General features: G+C 42.4%; 1 protein-coding gene across 1 annotated transcript in view; it reads right to left on the bottom strand.

Annotated features, from left to right (window-relative positions):
• The window catches only part of DAP (death associated protein), a 56,498-nt gene extending 42,276 nt beyond the window's left edge, over positions 1-14,222 (bottom strand). The window contains exons 1-2 of the mRNA XM_071736675.1: positions 14,015-14,222; positions 5,862-5,958 (exon numbers count right to left, since the gene is read on the bottom strand). Coding sequence (XP_071592776.1) covers positions 5,862-5,958; positions 14,015-14,069 — 152 coding nt within the window. The 5' untranslated portion in view covers positions 14,070-14,222. The remainder of the gene's footprint in view (positions 1-5,861; positions 5,959-14,014) is intronic.
• Between the last annotated feature and the right edge of the window lie 291 nt (positions 14,223-14,513).

The following is a 14,513-nucleotide window of genomic DNA, read 5'->3' as shown; positions in this document are numbered from 1 at the left end:
TGAACCAAGCAAAGAAAAAACTTAGAGCCACACCAAACTCTGGTATGACAATGGGATAATGCCCAGCATCTGCTCCAGTCTGCATCTTCCTCAGAAATAGCAACCATGGTGTTCACAGCCATGAACTGCTCTTTCATTGCATTTCCCCCAGACCTTTCATCTTCTGAGGCCAACCGCATCTAAAGCTTCACATCCGAGTAATAAAAACCCTCAAGAATTATATCCATACATTTAATCAAGTTTCAGTTTTCATACGGTCAAGCATAAAATGGCAATACACAGTCTGTGAACATAATCTTTGTGTAAATCCACATCAGCTCACAGCAGTAACAGTATTGGGGTGCAAAGAGAGGAAAAAAAAGAAGTGGTTAGAATAGAAAACTGGTGGAAGAAATATGAATTCCATCAGAGAGGAAGATCTGCATGTTGATGACTGATGCTTGTACAAATTAATTCACTTCTTCAGAGATTCCTCCACTGACGTAACAGGTGAAAGGACCTTTTATGCCAACATCTAAGTGGCACTGATACCAGAAAGGGAGATTCAGGCAATCCTCTACCCACCAAACCTGTGCATTTCCACTCCAAAAACTTAAACAGAAGATGTCACAGCCTATCTAATTGTCTTTCTACCTTAAATAAACACCATGCCAAAGTCAATTTTGGCTTGAGAGATGCACAAACACAGGCAAATAGGTCTGTTTTCATCTTTGTGTTAGCAAACTACATGTGACAAACAGTATAATGGACTATTGACTCCAAGTATTTATGGAGGGACAATGCTATCTGTTCATTGGGGTTGGTTTCCACCTTTAACAAGCTGTGAAGTTGTCAAACACCTGACTCCTCAACAGACAACAGGACTAACTGGACTGTTAACATCTTCATGACAAAAACAACCTCCTACAGGACCTGCATGCAAGTTGACATAATTTCCCAGGGCTTGGCTTTGCTGAAGAGCAGCTATTCCCGAGTTAAAGAGTCAGGATATTGACTACAGTTTCTGCCCCAGCTAAATAACCAGAACAACAAGGTGAAATACGAAGACCTGAAATAATTTCAAGCATTTCAAGATTTAGGGTGTCAACAAGCATACAAATTTGCTCTAATGACTTATTTGCATCAGCTACTTTGTATTTTTTTAATTCTGTGAGAAGTCTGGACAAGTGTCCCTAGAAGGCAAGAATTAAATACATTTTCAATGACAGCAGAATCTTCAGTAACAATGGAAAATGGGAACAATGCCTGCGGGCTATTTTTTTCTGCAATAAAGTCATGGAAAGGAAAACCAAACAAATTTACTCTTGAATGGAAGTATATACCTGTAGCCTAAATTGTTGCGATTACCACTGCACTATTGAAAAAAAAAAAAAAAAGCAGGTCCAGCTTCACTAGCACATAGAGACTTTAAACGTAACACTGTGTAACTAAGTACTGAGACTGGCTCTTTAATATATGGACATCCTCATGTTTCATTAGCATGATTGTGCCTTTGAGTCACACATTCTGAATTATCCTCCTAATTTTTTTCTTTTGCCCAATGAATATAGCTAAAGCAAATATCCGCGTTCTGAACTGCATTAAATAAACAGGCTGCAAAATTTGTTCTTTCCATAGCTAACTGGAAAGTCAAACATAATGCTGGATTCCCAATCTTCAGGTAGGTACAAAACAAAATTTACATACGTATACTGAGAAATCACTCTACTGCATTTATATTCAGTAATTAAATCCCTGTAATTACCCACTTTGTTTCAGAAATATAACAAAAGAGAAGGAAAGATTCTTTAGATATTAAAGCCTATGCAGTTTACTCTGTTACAAGACAAATTAAGCCAGAAATTTGCTTGAAATAAGTAGGTTTTCAAATCTAGTTGGTGATACATAATTATAGTTTCTCTTCCTTGAGGTCCTAGAATGACAACTAATTAAGTTCTTGTGCAAAACCGAACAAGCAACTCCCACTTCAAATTATCTGTCTTTCATAAGTATTTATTATGGCTGAAGTCAGATGCTGGCACAGGAGTGAGTGTGATATTGCAAATCTCAGTTAAACATGAATTCTAATAAAGCCCATGACTATGAGTAGCCTAGTTATTCCAAATATTTTCTATTACAAAATACAGTCCTGAAAAGTGACAGTTTCTACTCATAATCCTACTTCTAATTATACATTTCACCTTCATCATGCATCACACAGAAAAAAAAACCTTTCAGCAGCCATCAGTATGACTGTCAATCAACCCAAACTGCAACCATATCCAAAACACAAATCAGCACAAGTCTTACAAAATTGCAGAAACATAAGAAAACCAGCAACAACATCAGAGCAGAAGTTCATCAGCCTATCCTATCTCTAACCAGGCTGATAAAAATCACCCTTACCCTGAAGAACACGTGGGCTGAGGACCACAACTCCCAGTCAAGTTCACCACTGACATCTTGACCACACTGATGCCACTGGCTCTGGATGCCACACACATTTTTTTAGTTCACCTAAACCAAATGATGCAACCCCTGCCTTCTTTCATTGACTCTTCTCCATATAATAACATCCAGCAATTTCTCTAAGTAAAACTATACTTATACCAGACACATAAAATTATTTCCATTACTGCTCAAGATTGACATCTGCCTTGTAGGAGAAATTTAAAGTTGTATAAAAACCATCTTAACACATATTGTTTCAAGGAATCACAAATCACAATTATTACAAGTCACAAATGTTGTTGCCACAGCGATTTTATTTTAGGCATCAGAACTGAATAAAATACAGAGTAGATTACAGTAACTGGATTGAACGTTGCTAAACAGCTGAGAAAAGCAAATGTTAAAGAAAATATACCTGGTGAATGTACTTTAAAGTCACCTTTATCACAGCACAGTTAGCTGCTTCAGGGGTGTTTACCTGTATCAGCTTTGTTTACATTAAGACTAGAAACATTGACCCAATGTCTATTTCTGTAATCACTCTGCAAAAACAATGCCAGCTGTCTTCAAAGCCACAAACACTTACATGAACATCAGCCACTCACATTTGTGCCACCGTGGGAAGGACCTGGAAACTCTGGGAGAGCTCACTATCTTCTTCCTCAATTTACTGCCAGTTCCACTCATCTGTCCTCAACTAAGCTTGCAATGAGATTAAAATCTCACTCAATCATCATAGCCTCCCTCTTCATACACACACAAATTACTCTTTTCTGTTTTATTATTTTCCTTCACATCATCATCAGCTGTCTATATCACCTGATACAAACTGCCTGAAGGGCTGTTTGCTTCTTTGGACTTTGAAAGCAACAAGGAGTAGAGACTGCATTTTATCAGTGATACTACCTTAAAATGGCAAAGACTGAAAACATAAGAGTAGAAAGTTAAAAACAAAGATGCCTCTGTATTTGTTTAGAAATGGGTCATTAAATACCAGGTAGAAAAGACACAAAAAGTACATAATATATTGGGGTGCTGGAGAAAGCAGAACAAAATGCTTGTGGCCTGTTCTCCCTCTGCTGATAAACCTATCCCCATCCCCTGATAAACTTTCCTCCACAGACACCAGAAATCCGAGTGTTTTAGAAAGGGACCATGAATCACCAGGCACAGACACTGAAACACCAGGGGACGGCACCTTCAAGCACAGAAGCAGTTGACATGCTGCAAACATCAATTTGATTCTGACTACAACTTCACGTACTATGGCTTCTGGAGTTTGCTTGTCCAGTCTATGCCTAAAAAACTTTGTGCTCACAGGTATAGCTTGTGTAGTCACTGGAGCTGTACAGCTATTCCCACAGGAGCCTACAACAGCCATTTTAAACCCTTTCCCTCATGTTCAGAAAGGTCTCACAGTTCTACTGGGAAAAATACTTCTCGCAGACCTGTAAGCAAACTTACAGTTTAGTTTTATAATTCGTGTGGGTTCCCATATAACTGTGCTCCTTATGCATCTTCTGCTACTTTCTTTCTCAAGAGGATTAAACCAAAAAAATTAAAAGTTCAGACTTTTTTCATGAATAGACAGGCTTCAGAATAACTGGCACAAGTTCCTAATACAGATGAGAGTGTATCCTCTACAAGAAATCCAAAACTGAGAGCACATTGAGAGAGTGCGTATTTTGAAAATAAACTGAGCAGATGGCCTAGGAATGGGTTTTATGAGGTGAAAGAGCAAACTATTGCCTAGTTAATAAGGTAGCTCTAGAGTTCATTAAACTTTCTCCTCTACTTTAAACCATCAAACCTGCTTTACAAATCAATATACAGTGTGTGTGTGCACTAGCATCTTAGGATCAAGAGTGCACTCCCCCTCCAGATCATTCTGTCACCCAGGCTCTGTTTTGCATTGTGGACTGGTCCTAGGGCACCTGGCCTGTACTCCCAGCACATGATGCTAAACTCAAACGTGTAGTCCAAGGACCTCAGTCCAGAGGACCAGGTTAAATGATCTCCAAAACTCACACAATGTGAACACAAGGCCCTCACTACAGATTGATTCCCCTCCATGGATCTGCTTCTAATGTGCCACTACTAAAGCAGACAGACCCACAGATATCAAGGTTAAATTTTAACTTTTCCCTATGCTATCTACATGAGTGGGGGGAATGATAATCGTGTTTGAATAAAGGAATAAAGCAGATGGTATACTGCAAAAGAGGTTTAAATCTGTGAGCATGCATAAGAAGTCTTCTCGTTTGGATCCTAATGAGATTCTCTCACCATGAGGTTGGCATGCTAAAGAAACTAAGAATAAGCAGGCATGAAACACACCTTCAATAAAAGGATGTATCCCTGAGCAAAGTTTAAATTAACCACAAGATATTTTTTCTTCTTTTGGACAGAACTTAACTGCAGTACAGAGTCTGTTCCAACTGAACAGAAATACAAGACCAGCAACTTGGTTAATGAAGTTATATAAAGTTTCATTTTCTAACCTTTCAATAGAACAGATCAATTAAATTTCCTTTTCTCAAAATATTTTTGCTATTCAAGTTGTGATTTAGTAAATAAACATTTTTCTTATTTATACAGACATTTTCACAATGCTTGTTTATCACCCTTGTTTTACATGTAAAATAAACACTATTTAAGTCCCTACATAAGAATGAATGTTGGTTTGGGATTTTTTTTTGCCTTGAGCGAACAGCAAGGACAAACCCATGCAGTAAGGTAGTACATAAAGATTTCAGGTAAACATAATCTAGCAAATTAAAACAGTTGGGACAGTTAGCACAACAACAGGTGGCATTTTTGTGAACAGAAATGCAACAGAAACTCCTCAGTTTCATTTCTACACAGCAGCCACCTGACAAATCTAGTCAAATCTGCAAAGCTAACTGCTGTTTGTCTTAGTATCCTCCACCAGTAAAACTGCTAGATTCCCACCTAAAATAAAAGCAGTTAATATTAATAGCTTTTATTTTTACTTGTCTTTTAAAAGCACCATATTGTCAAATACCTCACAGAGAGAGGAGTACGCACCAAAAGGTAGAAGGAATCACCCAGCAAGATCACCTCATACACAAACTGACAGCTTAACATTTGCTTCCAACTGTGCCTGGCCTCTCTGTGCAGTCTGAAATACCATTCAGAGAACTCAGGAAAGCTTATGTTTCACTTTAACTGTGCTTTTTTCCTCTAACCTCTCACCTGGCAGGATCATTTAAAGGGCTCAGCATGGTAAAATTTCCCTAATTCCCCAAATCTCTTTGAGGAATCTGCAAACTGCTACAAGTTTAAAACCAACATTATGATACAAGAACAATGGTATCTTTGGTTTCTTATTTGCAAGGAAAATAAACTGGTGATAAGGTCCAAAGTCATGGAAATTCACTGTAGCACCTGCACCAAGTCAAAGTACTTACCTGCTGGTTTCCCAGTCTTGGTCATCCTTATCTTTTTCTTCTTTGGCATCAGAATTATGTGGGTGTTTCTGCACAATCCGCATCCCACCAGCTTTCACTGGAATGAAAATCAGACACAACAAACCTCATTTAAATCAACATAAGTGAAGAACATTTTAAGGATGACCCTCTCACCCTTTCCTAATATTTGGCAAAGTTGTTGAATTGTAATCAGTTTGAAAAATGAGGAACACCTACTTCAGGACCACACCTGCCATTGTCTTTCACATCATGCCATCTCTACTCATCCTGAGAAGTTGCAGCTCATTTTACCACCTGCTTCCAATACCACTTTAGAAAACTCAACTCTACTTTAACTCTCCCCCCCCCACCACGTTGCAGCAGTCAGAAGCAGAGGCAATAGTTGGCATAACACTATGCAAAAAGCCAAAAATGTGAACATCAAATCCCATAAAACAAGAAAGGCCTAAGAACCTTACTAATAATTTCAAGTTAAAAACTACAGCTATAATAGTAGAATTTATACAAAGAAATATTCACAAATATTGTAGTAAAAAGCAAATTTTAGGAGGACCATTAACTTGCATTTAGAACAGAGCTTTTTGTTTTGCAAAACATACGCATTTACCACATTTCAAATCCTTGTCATGATTTAGTTTTAGAAATTATGCAAACTTGAAAGCATCACTTTGAAAAACAAAACATGGAGCGAAGGCAAATGCCCTTATGCTCATCATTTATTGCTTCCAAAGTGATACATAAAATAGAAACCAAGCCAGGCCTAATAATGCAGCTGCAAAGCAGAACAGCAGAAGCAGGCTCCTCTTGATCTGCTTTCTGTTCTAACATTGTATTTTTTCAGGTTTTTGTACACCCCCCCCCCCCCCCCCCAAGCTGTTGCTATCATCATGTCTTGGCTTCACGAACAAAGATTTCAGAAGGTCTCTCCCCACGCTTGCCGCAAGCGCGCTGGTGGCTGATGAGGCCAATGTGGGACAGGCAGTGGGGTTGCAAAAGGCCCAGCAGAAAGTCTCCTGTAAGGGGACAGCCAAGGCACGGCTCCTTCTGTGCTGTCTTTTCTCCTCCAGACTGATTCTACTGTGTTCTCAAAGGAGGCAGCAGAGTTATGGATGATGTCTCCATGCCTCCTAACTGGAGACCAGAGTGGAGCACTGCTGGCAGTCAATATGGCCAGAACTAAGGGATAGTTTCAGGGAGTCCCTGTATCTCCTCTTTGGGGCTCCTCTTCTTTTGGGGCAGAGCACAATCTTAGGGAGGGGTGATCCTCCATCCTGGAGATGTGCCCTCCCCAGTACAGCTGCATCCTCAGTATCATGGCCTCAGTACTGGTGACCCCTGCCTGTTCAAGGACAGGAACATTGGTCACGGGGTCAGTCCCGTGGATGTTTAGGGTTGTACGGAGGCAGCACTGATGGAAGCGTTCAAGGAGTTGCAGGTGGTAGCTGTAGGCAACAGGTGCCAGGACCTGCCGAGTAATGAGCTCAGTTGGTGCTCAGCCTCACCTGTGCCCAGTTAGGGCTGGCCCAAGTGCGCATGCTCAAAGATCAAGGGCCAATAACAGGTGGGGCCTGAGACCAGCAAAGGGCTCACTCTGAAGCAGGTCAGCAGCTGTGCTGGTCGAGGCCAGTTCTCTACTGATCCTGTCCTCATTCAGAGCCTATCATCGCTATGAAGTTCGCCTCTTGCAACAGGTAGCAGTAGATGACCCATGATTCAGAACCATATAAAAGAGTAGACAGTACAATAGCTCTGTAAACACTAATCCCTGTGCTTTTTTTCAGGGTGTCTATTGCTCCAGACTCTTCCATGAAGTCTTCTGAATGCTCTGTGTGCCTTTGCTAATCTTCGGATCTTGGCATCCAAAGAAATAATGCATCCCAGACAGCTGAACTGCTGGGCTGACTTAAGCTCTGATTCACCTGTGGTGATGTGGGGATGATGGAAGTCTTCCTGTGGTGCAGGCTGGTAGAGTACTTGTCTTCTTCAAGCTGACTTCCAGCCCAAAAAGGCCTGCAGTCTCTGCGAAGCAGGACGGTATGTGCTGCAGAGCTGCTTATATGTGAGCATAAAGGGCGGCATTGTCAGCAAAAAGCAACTCTGGGACGTGGTGATTTAGGGTCTTGATGTGGGCCTTCAGTCACCTCAGGTTGAATGGGCTCCCATCAGTACTGTATAAGGTATAAATGCCATTTTCTTCATCAAGGTCTGCCCTTTGAAACATCGTGCTGAAGAAGATTGTGAATAGAGTGGGTATGAGAATGCAGCCTTGTTTCACACCACTGATTATTGGGAAGGATTGAGAGAGTGCATCACCATATGTGACTTGGCCCCACTGATCATTTTGAGGAACTTGGGGGACATCCTAATTGTTCCAAGATTTGCCACAGGCCCTTTCTACTCATAGTATCAAAGGCTTTAGTGAAGTCAATGAAAGTCACATAAAGACCTTTGTTCTGTTCCCTACACATCTCTCACAATTGTCTGAGAACAAATACCATGTCTGTGGTACTCCAGTTGGCTCCAAAACCACATTGGCTTTCAGGTAGAACTTCCTCTGCACACTCACAGGACAGCACAGGATATGATGCATCTCATTAGCTACTCGGATGGGTTACATTGCCATCAGCAACCACATCAGAAAACCACTTATAGCTGTCAGGAGTCAATAAAACCACCTAGAGACATGGTGGTTTGTGTTGCACACTGCTGTGACACGGAAAGCCTGGGTATAGCCTGGGCTGAGATGTCACAGCAGGAGTAAGCTGGATGCCAGAGCTGACTCCTGAACAGCCCTCCTGTGCCCAGCCACAGAGGGACCCAGGTACCTCACAGCAGTTCAGTGCTAAGCCCCAAAACCTAGAAACAGGCTTTGTTCTTTGTTCTTGACCAGGACAGCAATGGAAAGGACACTCCTGCACATGAATTTTACAGACTGGGTGAGGCAAGCTGTAAAAATAAAAGTGACCTGCCCTAGGAGAAAGTAACAGGTCTTTAGCCCTGGTATTTTTAAAGCAGATATTAAGCTTTGTGTTATACTCAGAAGACAAACTTCTAATTCAGTAAGGACATCAATTAAAGACAGGCAATCAACAGACAAAATCAAAGAAGTATCTTCTAAAGCCTATCAAAACTGTGGCTCCTTAACATGCATTAAAAAAAACCAACCACCACAACCAGAAAACCCTAACCATTTTCTTTTCTCTCCCCAGCACAAAACTTGCAGTACTTTGTGAGAATGTTTTATAAGGGATAAGGAAGGATAGAAAGGTTAGGCAACAAAGAAATGGAGATTAAAAAATTAAACAAAAATTAAAATTCCTACTAATTTTTCTTGATGCAAACTCCTTAGAAATCTAAGCTGGTTTCCAAAATCAAAGAAGTTCTGTCAAGTGATGTCTTCTTCTAACAGCTCAGTTAATCAAGGTGATTGCTATGTTTTATTAAAATTAATTTATAAATTTAACATCACTGCACAATCAGTTCTTATTGGTTTCCTTTCAAATTACTTTCTGTGGAAGATGCTGTCTCCATAGAAACATCTGCCAGGTTACAAACAGTACTTCTGGACAACACACTCAGGCTTCCACTTTCTTCACCATCTAATAGAAAACTAAAGAAAACAATACTTGAAGATTTAGTGGTAATTTAATTTGTCTGTATGTAAAATTAACAGGTATTAAAAAGCAAATAACCAGACAATTAAAAGGAATATTAGTGACTGACAAAAGCAGTAATTTAATAATTTTAATGTGATTTTTGAATAATCTTTAATAATCCAGGTTTACTTTTAGATCTGGTAAACAAAAAGAAGAATCCAGCAAACAAGTGCAGTAATGTGTATTTCTGAGATCAAAAGTGAAATAATTACATGTTGCACATAAAGCCGATGTGCAACTTGTCTCTGCAACTTGTGACACAGCATACTTATACCCCATCTTGCTTCAAGAGCTTTAGCTTAAGAGAAATACCCTCACAACATAATTCACCTTCCTTTTCAACAGGTTTCAACCAAGCTACACTACCTCAAGGTTAGACAGAGAAGAAATTATGATTAAATCCACCAAGCTAAAGAAAAGCCCACTCCATTTGTGAGATTTGCTTTAGACTTACTAGAATTCACCTACTTCTTACCTAGCATTTACTACATAATTTGACCAGTGATTTTGTCACTTAAAAGTAATTATCGAAAGAGCTCAGATTTCTTGATGGTAAATCCTGCATAGAACAGAGAGTGGATTTAAATAACCAATAAACCACATTCCAGAACACTGCCAGAAGACAACTGAGTCAATGACAACGAGATGGCTTTGGGGTGAAGAAGGCAGCAGTTCCAGCACCGAAGAAGAACCCCAGGCCACAGCTCTTCACAAGAGGTCACCAGGGACCTGTGCTAAGACAGGAGGGAATGGCTCCCCGTCGTGGCAATGGCCACAAGTGCCACACACCTCTAAAGCAGGAAATAGAGAGAGGACCACTGAGTAGCATGCTCCCAGAGGAGCAACAGCATGAGTCTGTTTGCCTCACATCTGGATAAGAGCAGAATTTAATCATCATCTGTCATGTTTTTACCCTTCCAAGAGGCATACTTGTTTGTCCTGTGACTGGCGGCCTGTCTTAGCCGCCAGCTAATACTGCTCCTTTTGGCAAAGTATTAAACAACTGAGTTAATCAATTACCTCTCAAGACAACCTGGAGTCGGTAAACATTCTGAGTCTATTTACCTTTTTTTTTTTGTCTTCCTCACTGAAGTTTTTCTTTCAGACTGCTCCCACTTTCTGTGACAGAATTCTGAAATAAAGCCCACTGAGTTGCAGCAAGCACCAAGTACCTCCAGAAGCCCTACAGCAATGGCTCCCACCCCATCTCCCCCTCCTTCAGGTTGCCAGCCTGAGGGAGAAGTTCCTGGGGAAACCTTCCAGCTCAACCCACAACACCCACTGGTCACAGCGACCAGACAGAGAAACTTGAGAAAACTGAGAAATCCAGAGCTTTACACAAAAGCTCTAACAGCTTCCCGTATTCCTTCAGTATAGTATTAACACAAAATGTATTTCTTAGATACAGTGTAATGACAGATTCCATTACATGGATAAAAGGTATGGAAAGGACTGAGAGAAACAAAATCTGCCGTTCTGCAGGCTTTAGAGAGCATACATTAGTATCTGACAAAACAAGAACAGAAATAAGAGTTATTACATACTTTCATTACACAGAAATCTTGGCTTAGAGCTATATTTTTTTAGAGTAGGAAAATGTACATTACTACTTTCACAAAACTACTGTAAAGCTTCATAAATAAACTATTAAGGCAATCACCTTGCTTTATTCTTCCACAGAATCTACTAGAAGAAATGAACTACTAAACCCATAATTACACAGATCTCTTTAGAGGCAAGGGGTACAAATGTACTCAGCAATGTATTACGGATGCACTGCTCTCACCGACAGAAAAGTATCTAATAAAGCTTAAGCTGAGGTCCTCTGAAGTTTCATAAAGGAATCTGCAATTGCTTTATGCACCCTGTAACCAGCCTGAGGTCTTGAGGTTTTTTTCTATTTTATTACCCTTTGTCTTTTCACGTGCTTTTCTTTTTTCACACCCTCCCCCCATGTAAAAGATAAATAGAGAGAAAACTAACATTACATGCAGTCAGTAAGCAAAGGCCAACAGTGCATATGGAAAACAATGGATTTGTCAATTCTGCTTTGATGATCCAAATCCTTCTGAATTTTTATGTATCTAATTCATACTTAGTGGGTTAAGATACATCTGTAATCACAGGTAGGTAAGTGGGTAAAATACATCTGTAATCTCTCTGCACAGCAAAACCAGAGCATCTGAGCCATTAGTTAAAACATATCCCCTATTCACATCTTTGGGTTGTTAGGAACATAGCTTGTTATTTATGAACATAATTCCACCTGTATTTATGTAGTAATCTTTTATTTTTTTTTACTTCTTTACTTTCATTTTATTAAAACTTGTTTTCAGACTGCTCTACTGCATTGTATTATTCAAAGATCTAAAAAGTCTTGAGATAGAGGATTATGATTTGAGTAAATAAACTGTCCTTGAGTAAATATAAACTCCTTGAGTAAATATAAACTGTCAGTAGTCAGCACATTTACTGGGGATTTTCCAAGTGTTAAGAGACCACAGGGCCACTTTTCTCTGCCAACCAGCTCAGAACCATCTTCTTCCAGAAATGGCCTGAAGATATTGTAAAGCATTAGGGTTTTTTCCAGCCTCAAGGACAGATTTGGTGATGTCCTTCATTCCAAAGCTGAACTGGTGCATACTCACAAAAAAATCCTCAGGGATGCTAATGATCTTAAAAGGCACATAGCTGAAAAACTTCTTCAGTTCATATGTGACTGCATGTTTTGCACCAGAGAAAAATAATACAGAAATGCTCCGAGAGCAAGGGAAACCTGTACAGCACTCCAGCTGTGCTTTTGCAGTGTGCATCACTAGTTTCTTGTGTGGCCTACAGAGGCTCACATTAGGTCTTTAAAAAAAACTCCACCTGTTTCAAAAGACAGGTTTGGAGTGAGACTCTCAAGCATGCAACGGTATCAGAAAACCAGACTTACAAAGTCCCTAAATGAAAATATGCATCAGTTATATCCTTCATTCCCTTTCCATCAATGATGCTGCAGGAAGACACAACCTAAGATCTTAACTGTTGCTTCACACTGAAGCTGACATTTACCTAACTCAAGGAGAGCCAGCTCATGGAGCTATGGCATCAAAAGCTGTCAACAGTGGGAAGATGCTTCTGGTTTGGTTTCCTGAACCAGGAAGTCAGGTTAAGAGCTAATGCTGCAATACAGGAGGCTGCAACACTGGGGCAACCCTGCTCAGCCTGGAGATCAGTTTGACTGTACAGCTGAACTCCTCCATTTGCCACACAAAGCAAAGCCATTATTTCTAAGTTCTATGATTTGTTTAAAGGAATTTCAGATCCTTATAAGAACAGGATTCAATTAGGGTTCAAAAATTGCTTTCAAAATTAATTTTGAATCACATCAATTGGTTTGAATACAAAACACCAGTGAATTAAGCATTTCAACATTTTCTGACTGAAAAAACCCCACAACCAGAACTCCAACTATTCCACTGGCTAACACTCAAAGGCACTTGAAAAATTGCTGGTGTGGGGAAAAAAGTCCCCTTTTTAAAGAAAACTGTAATAACGGAGAAGAAAAACTACTAATACATGAAGCAACACAACCTGGATAGTGTGAGTAATAGAATGCCATCTGTGCACTGAGAGGAGCTGCCGTCTACGAACGGTAGCAGATCCAGCCCCGACTCCCCACAGCTCTACTTGACCACGAGGACGCTGCAGTGGCTGGGAGGTGCTGGAAGCTCCCTTGCTGGGCAGCCAGCAAGCAGCATGACTATTTTCTATTCTGGCAGCTAGAAGAATTAAAGCTAGGAGCGTGCAAGCCCACTCTAGGTCTAACACCATAATGCCCACAGGCAAAAATGGATACCCAGTATTCTATTAATTTGCAATTTGCCTGCCGACGCTCCGTTTGCTCCGTGTTGCCAGCAGCCACGCAAGCTACAGCTCCAGAGGCCTCTGCCAGCTTTGGAAGACGGGATGCCCTCAAGGATGAGGGCAGATGAAGACCACGCCGCCTGTCACTTGAGTCAGAAGCTGGAGACGCGCAACAACACACACCCGATGAGGATTCCCTCTGCAACCTGAGAGCTGCCTTGGGAAAGGCAAGGCAGGGAGCATCACCTCCGTTTTATTGGGGAAGGCTGCTAGACGGCAGGGAGAGCCGAGGCACAGATGGGGAAGGGACCCAGACACATCTCCCGGTGCCAGACACTGGGTTACACCTCGCTTTAGGCGACTGAGCCCGAGCGGAGGAGCACGGGGAAAACACCCGGGCTCACGGCCCCCGGCAGCGGGGCCCGCCCAGACCGCCCGCACCCTCCTCAGCCCACAAGCCGGAGGAGACTTGACGAGAAACCGCTGCCTCTCCCGGAGGCGCTCGGGCCGCCCCTCCCCAACCCTCCCCACGGCCCGAGGCTGCCCAGGCCGCCCCGTCCCCCCTCGGCCCGTCCCCAGGGGTCAGAAGAGAAAGAGCGAAGAGACGGGAACCGGCGGCCGTACCAGCAGGAGGGTGTCCGGCCCGCGTCTCTGCTTTCTCTTTGGGAGGCGAAGACATTTTAATTCTGGCAGAGGCTCCGCTCCCTCACCGGGCACCCGCACCCCGACAACGAGCTATGGCCAGCGCCCGGCCTCCCTGCCCTGCACCCCGCGGCGCAGCCCCTCTCCCGCCCTGTCAACGTGGCCGCCGCCAGGACGCGCCCTCTGGGGGAGGTACCCGGGCGGACCCGCGTTTCGCTGCCGCTGCCGCCGCCGCCGCCCCTCCGCGGACGTGCCGCTGCCAGCCAACGGGGCGGGGTGGAGAGAACCGTGCCCCGCCCCGCCGGGGTGGAAAGTGCCGGCGGGGGGGAGAGGGGAGAGGCGGCACAGGGTGGGGCGGTCAGGCTCCGGGCTTCGCCCGCCCGTTTCCCCGAGGGTGCGCTCAGCGCCGGGGCGGATTTGAGGAGCAGGGTGCGTCCGGAGGGCTGGGGAAAGAGGGGGTGCAACCAAGTGGGTCTGCGGC

Source organism: Heliangelus exortis, chromosome 2 (genome assembly GCF_036169615.1).
Source record: "Heliangelus exortis chromosome 2, bHelExo1.hap1, whole genome shotgun sequence".
Taxonomy (NCBI): Eukaryota; Metazoa; Chordata; class Aves; order Apodiformes; family Trochilidae; genus Heliangelus; species Heliangelus exortis.
This window is presented reverse-complemented; position numbering and strand designations above follow the sequence as displayed.